We start from the raw sequence: 14717 nt of genomic DNA, 5'->3' as shown, positions 1-14717 counted from the left end.
GAACCTGCCTACTTGTTCTCCCTTCTGCTTTGTTCTTCCATTCCCCTCTCCCTTTTTGTGTATTGCCCCCCTTCCCAGCACCCAAAATATCCTGTGTCTATCCCCTGCCCTGTGCTCTACCTTTCTGTCCTTCCCCTCACCCCACCCCCAACATCCCAGCAATCAGCAGAGAATCCCCTCCACCCCCCTTTAGTATGGGTTCTTTTTCTTAGTCTTTTACAGTAGTGGGAGGAACTGAATTTTAAAAATTATCTCTGAGACTGAACTATACTCACTTAAGAACTAAGAAAGCCTGAAAAATAAAAGCCTGGGTAAAAAGTATGTGGGGGGACAAAAACCTTATGCTAGAGGCAGAATTGGAGGGGGGGATACTTGTGGATATGAATCTCTATGATTAGTGTAACATTCTTAAGGAGAGGACAAGAGGCCAGGATTAGGCTCAACAAGATGAGGGGAAAGGGGGACAGGCTCTGAGTTGAGGGAGGTTTGTTACTAAAGTATTGTATCTGTGGGAAATATTGGATGGAAAGAAAAATATGCATTTGGGGAGTCCCTACAAACTTGAATTCCCATCTGGGTTGGTATGACCCCAATGCCCAATTCATATTATTCTTCACTTTTATTTCTTCCCACTATTCACTCCTCACATAGCATTAAACATAAAATATTCCTTTTTGTTGGTGTCCTTGACTACCCTGAGAACAGGAGCTCATTGCTCAGTTAATGGTCATTGAGCGAATGAATTAGTTGTCTATCTACTTCCATTGGCAATAAACCCTTTGGGAACCCCCATTTTGGAGAGGTTATAAATATAGATCCTGTCCTAGTATCCCAGAGACTTAGCCTTTTTTGGTCTCAGGAACTCTCTTGCCAACTACTTTGGAAATTTTTGGCTATCTGCCAATATCACCACCACCACCATTACCACCATAATACTCTCATCTTCACCACCATCACAGCCTGATTGCCCACACCTCAGAATCAGCAATGGGTATTGTCCTCCCCAGTGGACCCAGAGCTGCTCATTTACTTGATAACTCACAAGCATTCATGTCAGCCCTTAGGTCTTGGCTCCTTATTACAAGACTAAATGAAATGTGACCTACTGCAATTGTATTTCAAAGCCAACATTTTTTACTTGACACACTAAAAATGTGCAACAGATTTTTAAACTTCAGGTACCAGGAGAAGGAATAGGTAACAAAAGGGCAGTAATAAGATGAGTAGGATGTCTGTGCAGGTTGCCAGAGGCTTTCTTAAGAGAGAAAAGAGGAAGAAGAGCAGGAAAAGAAAACCCCATAGCACAGTCAGGAAATAATCTGACTTCTAGCCAGGGCCTAGAACTGAGGCACAGACCAGGGACAAAGTTGCAACCTTTTGTTGTCAAATTCTTTGAAATCAGGACCTCCTGGGATCATTTTACTTCAAATCTTCCTGTGTGCTGGTCCCTGGACCTCTAAGGGACAGTCACATTTCTGCTTCTCTTGGTTCCAGCCTTTACTTTCATTGTTCTGTCTTTTTGCCAACATTTCTCCCTGTCACCAGGGTTACATTCTGAGCCATGGACCTCAGAAGCAGATCACTCAGAGTCACAATGAAGATCTGGTGCCATTCATTCTTGTGATTTCCAACTATTGCCACTCTAAATAGTTCCCAGAATCAAGATCCACATTTCTAACCATCTCCTAGACATTTATTTCCACTGGGGTGTGTTATTCTCACTTTAAATCCAATATATGACAATGAAGGTTATCTCTCTCTCCCCAAAACCTATACCTCTCCTAGACATCCCCATCTTGACTCAAACCCTAGAATCTTCTCTTGTATTTCCCTTCATCTGGTCCCACATTACAGAGGCAGTCAACAAGCAGTTTCAGTCTTCCTATCCTTTCCATGGTCATTGCCACCACCAGAGCCCAAGTCTGCATCATTTTGTAATATGGAATTTACAGGGGACCTTAGATAACAACTAAGGAGCCCTGGTGACAATGTGGGTTAGAACGCTTTGGGCTGTTAACTACAAGACTGATAGTTCCAACCCACCAGTCATTCTGTGGGAGAAAGATGAAGCTGTCTGCTCCTGTGAATAAGGAAAACCGCAGAAGAATGGATGCATGGGATTTGCCCGAATTTATAATGCTAGTTAGATGAAGAGCTGGGACTGACATCCTTATGCACTGGCACCAAGCTCAGTGCTCTTATCAATAATTTCTTCTTCCTATGCGCGAATGTCCTCCCCTATTCAAAAATTTATAACCCAAGTTCTTAACTAGGCATTTGAGCTTCTCTTGATTTGGTCCATAATCTACTTCTTTTTGTCAGACTTCTTTGTGACACAAATAAGAACTAACACTTATTGAATATTTATCCAGGCATTGTTTTAAATGCTTTACACGTATGAATTTATTTCATATTCAAAAATCTAGAAAAGGGAGTATTGTTATTACCCCCATGCTACAGATAAGGAAGGAGTCCTGGTGTGGCACTGCGGGTTAATGCACTGGACCTCAAGATCGTTTTGAACAGCAAGGTTGGTGATTCAAACCCACCAGCCACTTCTTGGAAAGCTTATTGTTGTTGTTGTTAGGTGCTGTTGAGTCAGTTCTGGCCCATAGTGACCCTGTATAGGGTTTCGGAGGAGCAGCTGGTGAGTTTGAGCTGTCAACCTGTGGTTCAAACAGATTGCAGTCCAGTGTATTAACCCACAGCGCCACACCAAGACTCTGGAAACCCTATACAGGAGTTGCTATGGGTTGGAACTAACTCTATGACACTTAACAACCACAACAACAGATAAGGAAACTCAGGTAGCCCACTCCATAAGCTTGAAAATCTCTCCGTCCCTTCCTTTCTGTTCTTCATGTTCTTTATCCCCCAGCACTGTTTAGGTCCTATGTCTTCCAACAGCTCTGTACGACTACCCCCAGCATCCTCCCCTCTTATCCATTTGACCTGCCCTTCAGCACTCGTGTATCCCACCCTGTGTTAATTCTATATTTTGGTGTTTGTGTTTCATTCCCCAAGAGCCTTAGTCCCTCCTTAGTGGACAGTGACTGAGCCTTATATGCCTTTGCTACATGGGCACCTCTAGAGCGTATAACACCTGGCATCTAGTGCTCTTTTTCTCCTTTCTGTTTAGAACTCCATACCTTTTGTCACATAGGTAGACTCTGGTCCAGCACACACTGTCAAGGACCAGAAGGTAAAGGGGGACCCAAGCTTATAGATTCAGACATCCCACCAGGAGCTTTGAGATCAGGCTGATGGTAAAACATGACTGAGTACTGTATCTCTTACAGAGGATATCAGACTTAGCTCCAGGTAAGGAGTGACTTCCTTTGGCACTATAAAGGTAGGCCCCAATTAACCCCATTACCTTATCTCCAGTTATTCCCTGATCTTCTGCACCAAGGTCAGTGTGGACCCATAGTCAATTGGCCCTTTAAGGAGATTCTTCTCTCACCCATGTTCTCTCCATTGCTTGACAGAGACTGCCTCCACTCCCATTTCCTGATTCCGTTCTTCCTCTTCTGTATTCTCTAGATTTCCTGCCTGCCTCAATAAAGTCTTCTTCCTCTTCTGTATTCTCTAGATTTCCTGCCTGCCTCAATGAAGTCTTCTTCCTTTTCCTCCCTGGTCCAGGGACCCCCTTTCTTCTGTTCCTTCTTTTTCTCAGGTCCATGACCTAAGTTTTTAGATTCTAAGTCCTGGTGTGGCACTGCAGGTTAATGCACTGTACTACAAGGTCAGTTTGAACAGCAAGGTTGGCAGTTCAAGCTCACCAGCTGCTCCTTGGAAACCCTATATGTTGTTAAGTGCCGTCGAGTCGGGTCTGGAAACCCTATATAGGGTTGTTATAAGTCAAAACTGACTCAATGGCACTTAGCAACAATTACAAAACTCAGTCCAACTCTTGATGTGCTGTATTACCTTAGACAAGTTACTTCCCTGCTCTGGTATTAATTTTCACATCTATAAAAGGAGTCAGCTGGATTAGATGGTGAATGAGATGTCCTATAGAGCCTTAACAAGTTCATTCCCTCAACAGTCCTCCCCTCTGGGCTCCCTCTCCCAGGTCCTCTCTCCCAGGCTAGGCCTGCCCTAGCCCCAGGAGAGCTGTGGTTCCAGCTCCTGTTCCTGTCTACGAGACCCAGTCCCAGACCTCCTCCCCAGCTCTGGCCCCGGCTTCATGTGGCCCATCTGAGCGGCTGGCCCCAAGCCCGGCGGCAACTCCACATTTCTCTGTTTTTCCTTTTTTTCCCTCTCTTTCCCGGAGTTAACAAGAAGCAGATGTGGCGCACGATGGTTGGAGAGGTGGGAGGGAAGGGGGAAGGCTGGATCGCCAGCCAGACAGGGGGGAAGGGAGGAGAGTGAGCAAGGGAGGGAGGCCAGGGCCCGCCCCACAGCCACCCCTTGCACCTCTGAACAGTCACTCGGGCAAAGCCCTGTCACCCCCAGGATCCGGTCATTGAGGGGAAAGGACAGAGAGACCAGAGAAGTACTAGATGGGGCAAGGGGGAGGAGGCCCAGGAAGCAGCATCTGAGAGGGGCAGGGACCAGGCGCAGGAGGCCAGGGGCACAGAGAACAAACTCCCCTCAGAAGTGGAAAAGAGGAGAGCGGAAGGAACCGAGGGAGGGACAGACGGAGGCCTGAGGAGGAAAGAGGAGGGGGAGAGGGGTCAGGCTAGGCAGCCAAGGAGGAGGCGTGTGGCTTGGGGCCACAGGCAGGAAGCCGGGGGACAGGGACCGGCGCGCTCTGTCCCGCTGAGCCGTGGCATCCCTCGGGGCCGGGCAGAGGCGCCAGCTGCCAGACCGGGATGTACCACTGAGAGGCACCGAGGAGCGCCCGCACCATGGCCCCCAGTGCCCTCTGGAGCTGCTACCTCTGCTGCCTGCTGACTGCCTCCGCTGGGGCAGCTAGCTATCCTCCTCGTGGTTATAGCCTCTATACAGGGGGCGGTGGAGCCCTCAGCCCTGGGGGGCCCCAAGCCCAGAGCGCACTGCGGCCCGCAAGCCGACACAGGTAAGAGGGGGTCCAGCCTCAGACTGGAGGTGGGTGGGAAGAGCTGGATGGAAGATGGACATGCTGGTCACTATCTTTGCTACCTGGTCCTGGGCTATCTCCCCTGATGCAGAGAAGGGGGAAGAGAGGAAAGCTTATCCATCAGGTATTTTCTCACATGCCTACCTTCCCAAGGGGCCACTTCCAGGGCCCCCTGCATGAATCAATCCCTGATAAATAAACTAAGGAGGATAGCACCCACATCGCTCCCCCACCCGGCCCTGCCCTTTGGAGTCCTGGGAAACCACCCTGTGGGGTGTGGGTCAGGGCTTCCTGAGAACTGCCTTGTACTCGTCAGTCCAGGATCCTTGGGCAGACGTTTTGTCCCTTTCCAGGGCTCTGTTGGCCCCATCCAGTAACCCATAATTCTGACACCACTCCTGCTCTCCAGTATGACCCAGATCAGAGGCTAGCATGAATGGGGCGAGTGTGTGGAACTGCTAGCCTCAAGGGAGGCAGGGATCATCAATGGCGTATTCTCTACTTAACCCTGAGCTGGACCGTGGCCTGCTTAATGTCCTTCCCACTGAGGGATGGGTGGACTCCAGCATCCAGAGGATCATCCCTAGAGGCTGGCCGTCTGGCTCGCACAGGGCTTACCAAACTGGGGACAGAGAAAAGGCCAGAAATGGATACAAATGAGGGCGTGAATTCAGAGGCTTCACAGGCCCTCACAGCCACAAGGAGCGATTTCTCAGTGTGGTGGTGGTTTTCCATTTTGTGCTGCTCCTATCTTGAAAGGTCTTTATCTGTTCGTGGCGCACAAGGCCCCGGGCCCTTCATTTTTTGACCCTTACTCAGCCCCTCTGATATAGCGCTATAGGTTTGAACCCCAAGGTAGACAGTTCAAACCCACCAACCGCTCCTTGGAAACCCCATGCAGGGGTTGCTACGAGTCAGAACTGACTCACTGGCACTTAACAACAATAACAGCCCCTCTGGCAGCCCCTGGGGCCTCCTCTGGGGCGTGTGTCTCTGGTCCTTGGGCCCAGGTGGGGTTGTGCCTACAGGAACTGGTGTGCCTATGTGGTGACCCGAACAGTGAGCTGTGTCCTTGAGGATGGAGTGGAGACCTTCGTTAAGCCTGATTACCAACCATGTGGCTGGGGCCAACCCCAATGTCCCCGAAGCATCATGTAAGCTCCCTGTACTGGGCTATGGACTGGACCAGTGGATACTTGGGGGTGGGGGTGGGGGTAGGGGTGGGCTGGTAAAAGGGTGGCCAACTGAGGGAATCTGTGCAAAGCAAGAAGCAAGGCAGCCGTAGTCAGAGCTATTTTGGGAAGATGCTGTGACACAATAGTTTGGCTGATGGCATACCAAAGGCAAGCACAATTCAATTCCTCCTCTGGGCTTGGGTCATCCTCAGGGAGAGGAGCTCAAGGTTCCAACGCAGTGCAAGGGGAGTAAGGAGGGCTTTGGCCCTTGGTCAACAAGCTGACAGCTGTCACTGAGCAAGGCCACATGCTGGACACTAAGGGCACTCAGCCTAAGGGACAGGCCTTCTCACCAGCAGGTGCTCATTTCTAAGGACAGGGCCCGAGTCACAGATAGTACAGGGAGGAATAAAGAGTCTCCCCCTCCTCCTCCTCTCCCAGGTACCGCAGCTTCCTCCGCCCGCGCTACCGTGTGGCCTACAAGACAGTGACGGATATGGAGTGGCGATGCTGTCAGGGTTATGGAGGGGATGACTGTGGTGAGGGTCCTGCCCCAGCGCTGGGCCCTGCATCTACCACACCACGCCCTCGGCCCCGGCCTGCCCGCCCCAACCTATCTGGCTCCAGTGCAGGCAGCCACCTCAGTGGGCTAGGGGGAGAAGGTGAGTATGGGAGCCACTGGGGAGAGAGGTGGGGGACTATCCTGGGTGGTAAATGTGGGGCCAGGCTGCTAAGAGGAAACCCCAAGCAGTTCTAAATCAGTGGGAAGAAAGGGAGAAGAGGGAGCTAATGAGATCCCTGAGATTCTGTGTGTGTTTAAGAGAGAGACTATGTTCTCACACACGCCCACTTGTGGCCAAGATGCTTCCTCATTGGGAACAGCTGTGGGAGGAAGGCAGAGGGGGCGGGGGGTGGGGGGGGGAACTCCTTTGAGAAGTTTGGTCAATGGGGAATAGATTGTTGAGACTACAAGTCCTAGCATGCATTGCAACTGACTACAGGTCCCAGGTCCCTCTAGCCTTTGGAGACTGCAGGTCCCAGAATGCAGTAGTCTCTATTGCTTGCCTTCCCTTGTTCCAGGCACTCCGGATGTGCTGTGTTTCCCTACTAGGGAGACAGCAATAACTATACTTACAGAAAGACGCACCCTGGCTGACTCTCTAACCAATACACTAGAGCCCAGCCGACTTGCTGTAGAACCTGTGGTTTGTCCCTGCAGTGTCATGGGGAGTGCTGCCCAGAAACTGCCACTGTTGTCCTCTCCAAAGGGCCTACACCACATTCCCATCATACTCCTCTTGACAGTCTCGTGAGGGAGGACAATGAGTGTCATTCCCATTTCGCAGCTGAGATGTTTCCAAAATGTTAAGAGGCACTGTGCACAATGGTGGTCAGACAGGTGACTTGAGTTTGAAACTTGGCTCTGCCACTTGTTAAACTTGTAACCCAGTTACCTAATATCACTGGTCCTCTGTTTCCCAATGTATAAAATGACCTAGAGGTATTCAGTGAATGACATTTTCTTCCTCCTCCTCTTGCCGAAACCACCCAACTAAATTGTAGCACAATCAACCTAGGACTTCTACCTTCTTAGTGGAACTGGGGTGAGCAGGGTGTAGGAGGTGAGTGGCAGATAGAGGCAGGCACTGCGTTCTGAAGTCCAGTCCTCTGCCTTATGCCTTCCCCTCTCTGCCAGGTCTTCGGGAGTCAGAAAAGGTGCAGCAGCTGGAGGAGCAGGTGCAGAGCCTGACAAAGGAGCTGCAAGGCCTTCGGGGGGTCCTGCAGGGACTGAATGGGCGCCTGGCAGAAGATGTCCAGAAGGCTGTGGAGACGGCTTTTAATGGAAGGCAGCAGCCAGCAGATGCAGCTGCCCGCCCTGGTGTGCACGAAACCCTCAGTGAGATCCAGCACCAGCTGCAGCTCCTAGACAACCGTGTCTCCACTCATGACCAAGAGCTGGGTCACCTCAACAATCATCATGGCAGTGGCAGCTCCAGCAGCAGCACCGTGGACTCAACCCCTGCCCCTCCTGGCCACAGTGAGGAGCTGCTTCGGGAGCTGGAGCGGCGTATGCAGGAATCCTGCTCAGTGTGCCTGTCGGGGCTTGACAGCTTCGGCCGGCAGCAGCAGGAAGATAGGGAGCGGCTGCGAGCCCTAGAGAAGCTGCTGGCCTCAGTGGAAGAGCGGCAGCGGCAGTTGAGTGGGCAGGCCCTAGGCCGAAGACCCCCTCAGGAATGCTGTCCCCCTGAGCTGGGCCGGCGACTAGCAGAGCTGGAGCGGAGATTGGATGTTGTGGCCGGCTCGGTGACAGTGCTGAGTGGCCGGCGAGGCACTGAGCTCGGAGGAGCAGCCGGGCAGGGGGGCCACCCCCCAGGCTACACCAGTTTAGCCTCTCGCCTTTCTCGTCTGGAGAACCGACTCAACACCACCCTGGGCCCCTCAGAGGATCAGGAGGGGGGTTGGCCCGGGGGCCCTGGGTGGTTGGGCCACTGGCTGCCTTCTGCCCGAGGCCGACTAGAGAAGCTGGAAGGGCTGCTGGCCAATGTAAGCAGGGACTTGGGTGGACGACTAGGTTTGCTGGAAGAGCAGGTGACAGGGGCTGTGCAGGCATGTGGGCAGCTCTGTTCTGGAGCCTCTGGGGAGCAGGACTCCCAGGTCAGCAAGATCCTCAGTGCCTTGGAGCGCAGGGTGGTAGACAGTGAGGGGCAGCTGCGACTGGTAGGCTCTGGCCTACACAAGGTGGAAGCAGCTGGGGAGGCCAGGCAGGCCACAATGGAGGGACTTCAAGGGGCTGTGGGTAGGCTCCAGGATCGAATAGATGCCCAGGACTTGATGGCTGCAGAGTTCACGCTCCGGTTGAATCTTACAGCTACAAGGCTGGGCCAGTTGGAGGGCCTGCTGCAGGCACGTGAGGACGAGGGCTGTGGGGCCTGTGGTGGTGTCCAAGAGGAACTGGGCCGCCTTCGGGATGGTGTGGAGCGTTGCTCCTGCCCCCTACTCCCCCCACGGGGACCTGGGTCAGGCCCAGGTGTTGGGGGCCCAGGCAGAGGTCCACTGGATGGCTTCAGTGTTTTCGGGGGCAGTTCAGGTTCAGCCTTGCAGGCTCTACAAGGAGAGCTGTCTGAGGTCATTCTCACCTTTAGTTCCCTCAATGACTCATTACATGAGCTCCAGACCACCGTGGAGGGCCAGGGTGCTGATTTAGCTGATCTGGGAGCCACCAAGGACCGCATCATCTCTGAAATTAACAGGCTTCAGCAGGAGGCCACGGAGCATGCTACGGAGAGTGAGGAGCGCTTCCGAGGCCTGGAGGAAGGACAGCCACAGGCTGGCCAGTGCCCTGGACTAGAGGGAAGGTTGGGCCATCTTGAGGGAGTCTGTGAGCGCTTGGACACTGTAGCCGGAGGGCTACAGAGCTTACGAGAGGGCCTTTCTAGGCATGTAGCTGGACTCTGGGATGGGCTAAGGGAAACCAACAGCACCAGCCAGATGCAGGCAGCCCTGCTGGAGAAGCTACTGGCAGGGCAGGCTGGCCTGGGTAGACGGCTCGGTGCCCTTAACAGTTCCATGCTGCTCCTAGAGAACCAGCTGCACCAGTTCAGCATGAAGGACCTCACTGGTGAGGGGCATGAGGAGGCATGGGTGGGAAACCCCTTTTTTTCTCCTTCTTTCTCCCACAACAGCCCACCTAGATCTCACCTATTCTTTGCTCTGTCCAGCATGTATTGCAATTCCAGCCACTGTCCCAGGGGTCACAACTTTTCTGTAAAAGATGACCTAAGATTCTAGCTCTCTGTGCTCCCTCTGCCTGCTTAGATGGGCCTATGGATGGAAGAGAGCTGTTGTTAGGTGTCAGTACATGGGCACTGAGGGGCCCTAACTCGCCATCAACCACTGAAGCTCCACCTGTTTCATCCATCCCTTGCGCATGAAGCCACTATATTGCCTATCTATTGAAAACTCTCTTTATGACTCTCCTTCAATATAGTTTTTTCACTACAGGTCCAGCAGGTGAAACTGGGCCCCCAGGGCCTCCTGGGGTGCAGGGGCTTCCAGGTCCTGCTGGACCTCCAGGGCCTCCAGGCAAGGATGGACAAGAGGGGCCTGCTGGACCACCAGGTAAGAAGGCTGAGACCTTAATGGGCAGCTCCAGACTTGAACCTGACAGAGAAGGGAGAAAGGGGTGATGAACTGGGGATCTTATATGGTGGATAAAGAGCCCTGATAGAACAGTGGGTAAGCAGTTAAGTGGCTAATCAGAAGGGCAGCAGTTCAAGCCCACCAGCAGCTTCATGGTAGAATGATGTCAGAGTCTGCTTCTGTAAAGATTGACAGCCTAGGAGCAGGTCTGTCTTATAGACTCTGCTCTATCCTGAGTCACAATTGACTGGATGGCAATAGGAATATGGGTGATGTTGTTGTTGTTAAGTGCCGTCAAGTTGGTTCCAACTCATAGTGACCCTGTGTAGGGTTTCAGAGGCTATAAATCTTTATGGGCGCAGAAATATATTTTTTTTCTCCCAAGGAGCAACTGGTAGATTAAACTTGCAGTTTGCAGCCCTGCTCATAATGCACTACGCTACCAGGGCTCCTTATATGGCTGACAGTGGGAAGAAAGTGATTAGGAGTGGGGACAGTCACTAATTGGATATGTTGACCTCACTGCAGTATTGAAGACTGAGGCTGAGCTTACAAGGACTTTCAAGGGCGTGAAAGATGGGGGATAAGGACTCATGGCCCAGCATATATCAGCATCAAACCTACTTAGTTCTCCTTTTCTTCCTAGTTTCCTGCTTTGAAATCCTCATAGCTCTCAGCACAATGGAAGGCACTCAGTAGATGTTCACTTAGTAATTTAATGAGAACTGCTCTACTTCTAACTGCTTCCTTCCCTTCTTCCACAGGTCCCCAAGGTGAACAGGGTAAGTTTCTCTCATCGGATCCTGGAGGAGGAACCTGAAATAGGGGCTGGTGGATGGAAGGCCTCGGACAGTCTCGGAGTAGACATGCAGGAGTGGAAGGACCTGGGGCATGAGGGGGCAGGGCTTTGCACAGAACACCCATCCTAACACCTACTCTATCCTCACCCAGGTGTAGAGGGGGCACCAGCAATCTCTGCGCCTCGGGTGGCTTTTTCAGCTGCCCTGAGTTTGCCCCGGTCTGAACCAGGCACCGTCCCCTTTGACAGAGTTCTGCTCAATGATGGGGGCTACTATGATCCAGAGACAGGTAAGCCAGGCAGGAGGTGAGGGTTGGGCACTTGGGGGAATGGGTGAAGCTGTGCCTCTTGAGACAATTCATTTCTTTTCAATCTCTGATTTAAGGAGATCCCCTACTCCTGCCATTATTATTCATTCTCATCATACTTGGGCTGGCAGTTGAAAGAGGGAGGAGTCATTCATTCAATAAAATCTTTCTTAGAAGGAGCCGTGATGGGTAGTGGATTACCAGCTGGGCTGGTAACTGTTGTTACCAATGGCTCTTTGGGAGAAAGATGAGGCTTTCTGCTTCTGTAAAGATTTACAGCCTTGGAAATCTTATACAGAGTCCCTATGAGTAGGAACGGCTCAGTGGCACACAACCACCTCCACCAACCGTGAGTCAGAATCAACTTGATGGCAGCCGGTATTCTTGCTAGGAAGGAGCCCTGGTGGTGCAGTAACTAAGTACTTGGCTGATAACCAAAAGGTTGACAGAGGGAGAAAGATGTGACAGTCTGCTTCCCTAAAGAGTTATAGCCTTGAAAAACCTGTGGGGCATTCTACCTTGTCCTATAGGGTCTCTTATGAGTCAGTATCAATTTGCCTGCAATAGGCTTTTGGATTCCTGACAGGCACTGTTTTAACTGCTGACATGCCGACAAAATTCCCTGTCCCCGTGGAATTTACATTCGAATGGAACAGAAGTAAAAAGGCCAAAGGGTTCCCTTCCTTATCTACAAGTTTTCATTGGGCTCTCTGACTTTCTTCCTATCCCCAGGCGTGTTCACAGCGCCACTGGCAGGACGCTACTTGCTGAGCGCAGTGCTGACTGGGCACCGGCACGAGAAAGTGGAGGCCGTTCTTTCCCGCTCCAACCTGGGCGTGGCCCGCATCGACTCCGGTGGCTATGAGCCTGAGGGCCTGGAGAACAAGCCAGTGGCCGAGAGCCAACCAAGCCCCGGTGCCTTAGGCGTCTTCAGCCTCATCCTGCCACTGCAGGCCGGGGACACAGTTTGTATTGATCTGGTCATGGGGCAGCTGGCACACTCTGAGGAGCCGCTCACCATCTTCAGTGGAGCCCTGCTCTATGGAGACCTGGAGCTGGAACAGGCATAGACAGAGAGTCGAGCCCACAGATCCAGAGTGTCCACTCAGGCCCGCGGGAGAGACGGCGACGTCACCGAACCACAGCGGTACCGAGACCCTTCATCCAGACTTTTGGGCGATCGCCAACCCCTCTAGACCCAGATCAGGGGCCCGGACTGCAGAGGAGCCTGGCCTCCCACCCTTCACTCCCTTAACTGACCCTCAAGCAGATTCCCTGGACTCCAGGGCTCTCCTGAGGAGGTGCCGGCCCCCACCTCCATACTAAACTTAAACTATTCAGGAATAAAGACACTTTTTTTTTTTTTTCTAAAAAAACAAACCAAAACACCGTTCTACACTGTATGTGTTCAGAGGCTCATAGGAGTATATAGGGGGTGGTTGGGGTGATGATAAAGAACTGCCTACTGAGCGAGTCCCGGTTTGAGACCCAGCTTGATTCCTGTCCTGGGACTTGGGGGTGACTCTGCTAGCACTTGCTCAACAAGTGCTGGTGGAGAGATGCATCCCTGGTTAGAGTTGCAGCAGGACCCCTTTCTAGTCATGTTAGTTTTGCCAACGTCTTTCAGGCGGCGCTAAAAACACCTAAGGCTGGGCTGCTCACAGATTCTTCCTTAAGGTGGTCACCTGGCCTCTCTTTGTAGGCCCTGGCGGCTCTGCAGCACAGGCGGGCCTTGGGCTGGGATTGGCTGGTCCTCTGAGGCTGGACTGGGCACCAATCACCGCTCAAGGCAAGGCTTAGTCTTGGGGGCAGGACTGTAGCAGCAAGGCCCAGTTCCATTTGTGGGTCAGAGTCATGCAGAAGAGGGCGGGGCAAGTGGTGATTTTCTCCTGCACTTTGTCTTTGCATTAATGACATTGCCAAGTCACACTTTAGACAAGCTTACATTGGTCCTGAGTCCATGTGACAAGTGAGGAAACAGGCTGAAAAGTGGAAGGCGTGGCCAACTGCAGGGCCAACCAACCTGCTGCCTGGTACCAAACTTCAGGGTCTGCATTACCAGACCTCCTTGGATTGGTATCAGACACAAACCTCCTGCAGCATTCACTGCAGCCCACCTCATCCCACCCTGTACTCCTGAAGGAAGCTCCTTGGAGGAGGAGCTCCTGACGCAGAGGAGGAGCCAGGGCAGCACCTGGGAGTCCAGGACACAGTTTTTCTGGATAAGAGGCAGAGCCTGGTAGGGCAGAATGATCCAGGGACAGCCTCATGGGAGAGAGGCAGATCTTGTGCGTGGGGTTAGTAGAGGTGCTGGACATTATCAATGTGGTGGACAGGTACCCGGAGGAGGACGCCGACACCAGGTAGGGGAGCCAGGACCCCTAGAAGAGCCCAGGAAAGACCACACTTCCGTGCATGTAACTGGCTGGCAGCCTTGAGAGTCCAGCCTTCAGATCCTGTCCATGCTCTCTACCTGGAGAACCTGGTGAGGGGGTGCGTGCTTTTAGCAAGAGAGAAGAGGAAAGAGTTGAGAGCGTTAATAAGAAGTAAGCTTTGCAGAACTTGGTCTTTAGTCAATTTTCATTTCAACCCTGGGAGTGAGATAGGCATGATTATCCCCATTAATGATAATAAACAAGTAGAGACTCTGAGAGACAAAGAGATTAATCCAAGGATACACAGCTAGTAAGGGATTGGACTAATTTTTGTTTCTGAATGCCAAGATCCATGCACTTGCCTCTCCACTAACATTTATTTCTACTTCAATACATATATATATTAGTATCACCTGTTAGTATCACCTGTTTCTTCAAAAAAGGTTTGAGGTAGCTTACAGTAAGAGGTGGAATCGTGGTGTGGCGCTGTGGGCTAATGCGTCAGACTGTATAGTCGTTTGAACTGCAGTGTCAGTGGTTCAAGCTCACCAGCTGCTCCTTGGAAACCCTATAAAGGGCGACTATGGGTGGGAATTAACTTAACGACTCTTAACAACAGTAAGAGGTATGTGCAATTAGACTGTACAAGGGACATTTAAAATTCTGGTGTTGAACTTTAGGGCTTGCTGGTGGCACTGGAGACAAATTGAGGATGCTATGGGATATGGATAGGGCTGATTCATGAGGGACCGCATACTTTCCCTGATCCTAACTTGTAAAGCTTCTCAGAAGTCGTTTTTAAGGAGGTCAAAGAGTAACTTTCCTAAAAAAGTGCTGGTGTGGTAGTGTAGGATAAGCACTGGAGTGAAAGAAGGT

At 51.7% G+C, this 14717-nt stretch overlaps 1 protein-coding gene across 1 annotated transcript; it reads left to right on the top strand.

Moving 5' to 3' along the window:
• Positions 1 to 4853: 4853 nt before the first annotated feature.
• On the top strand, positions 4854 to 12554 carry EMILIN1 (elastin microfibril interfacer 1). Its single transcript, XM_006835205.1, has 8 exons — positions 4854 to 5023; positions 6073 to 6198; positions 6661 to 6881; positions 7916 to 9838; positions 10222 to 10338; positions 11124 to 11141; positions 11311 to 11448; positions 12199 to 12554. Exons 1-8 carry the CDS (start codon positions 4854 to 4856, stop codon positions 12534 to 12536), a joined length of 3051 nt encoding a protein of 1016 aa, XP_006835268.1. The 3' UTR covers positions 12537 to 12554.
• The last annotated feature ends 2163 nt before the right edge of the window (positions 12555 to 14717 follow it).

This window comes from Chrysochloris asiatica, unplaced genomic scaffold (genome assembly GCF_000296735.1).
Source record: "Chrysochloris asiatica unplaced genomic scaffold, ChrAsi1.0 scaffold00016, whole genome shotgun sequence".
Classification (NCBI taxonomy): Eukaryota; Metazoa; Chordata; class Mammalia; order Afrosoricida; family Chrysochloridae; genus Chrysochloris; species Chrysochloris asiatica.
This window is presented reverse-complemented; position numbering and strand designations above follow the sequence as displayed.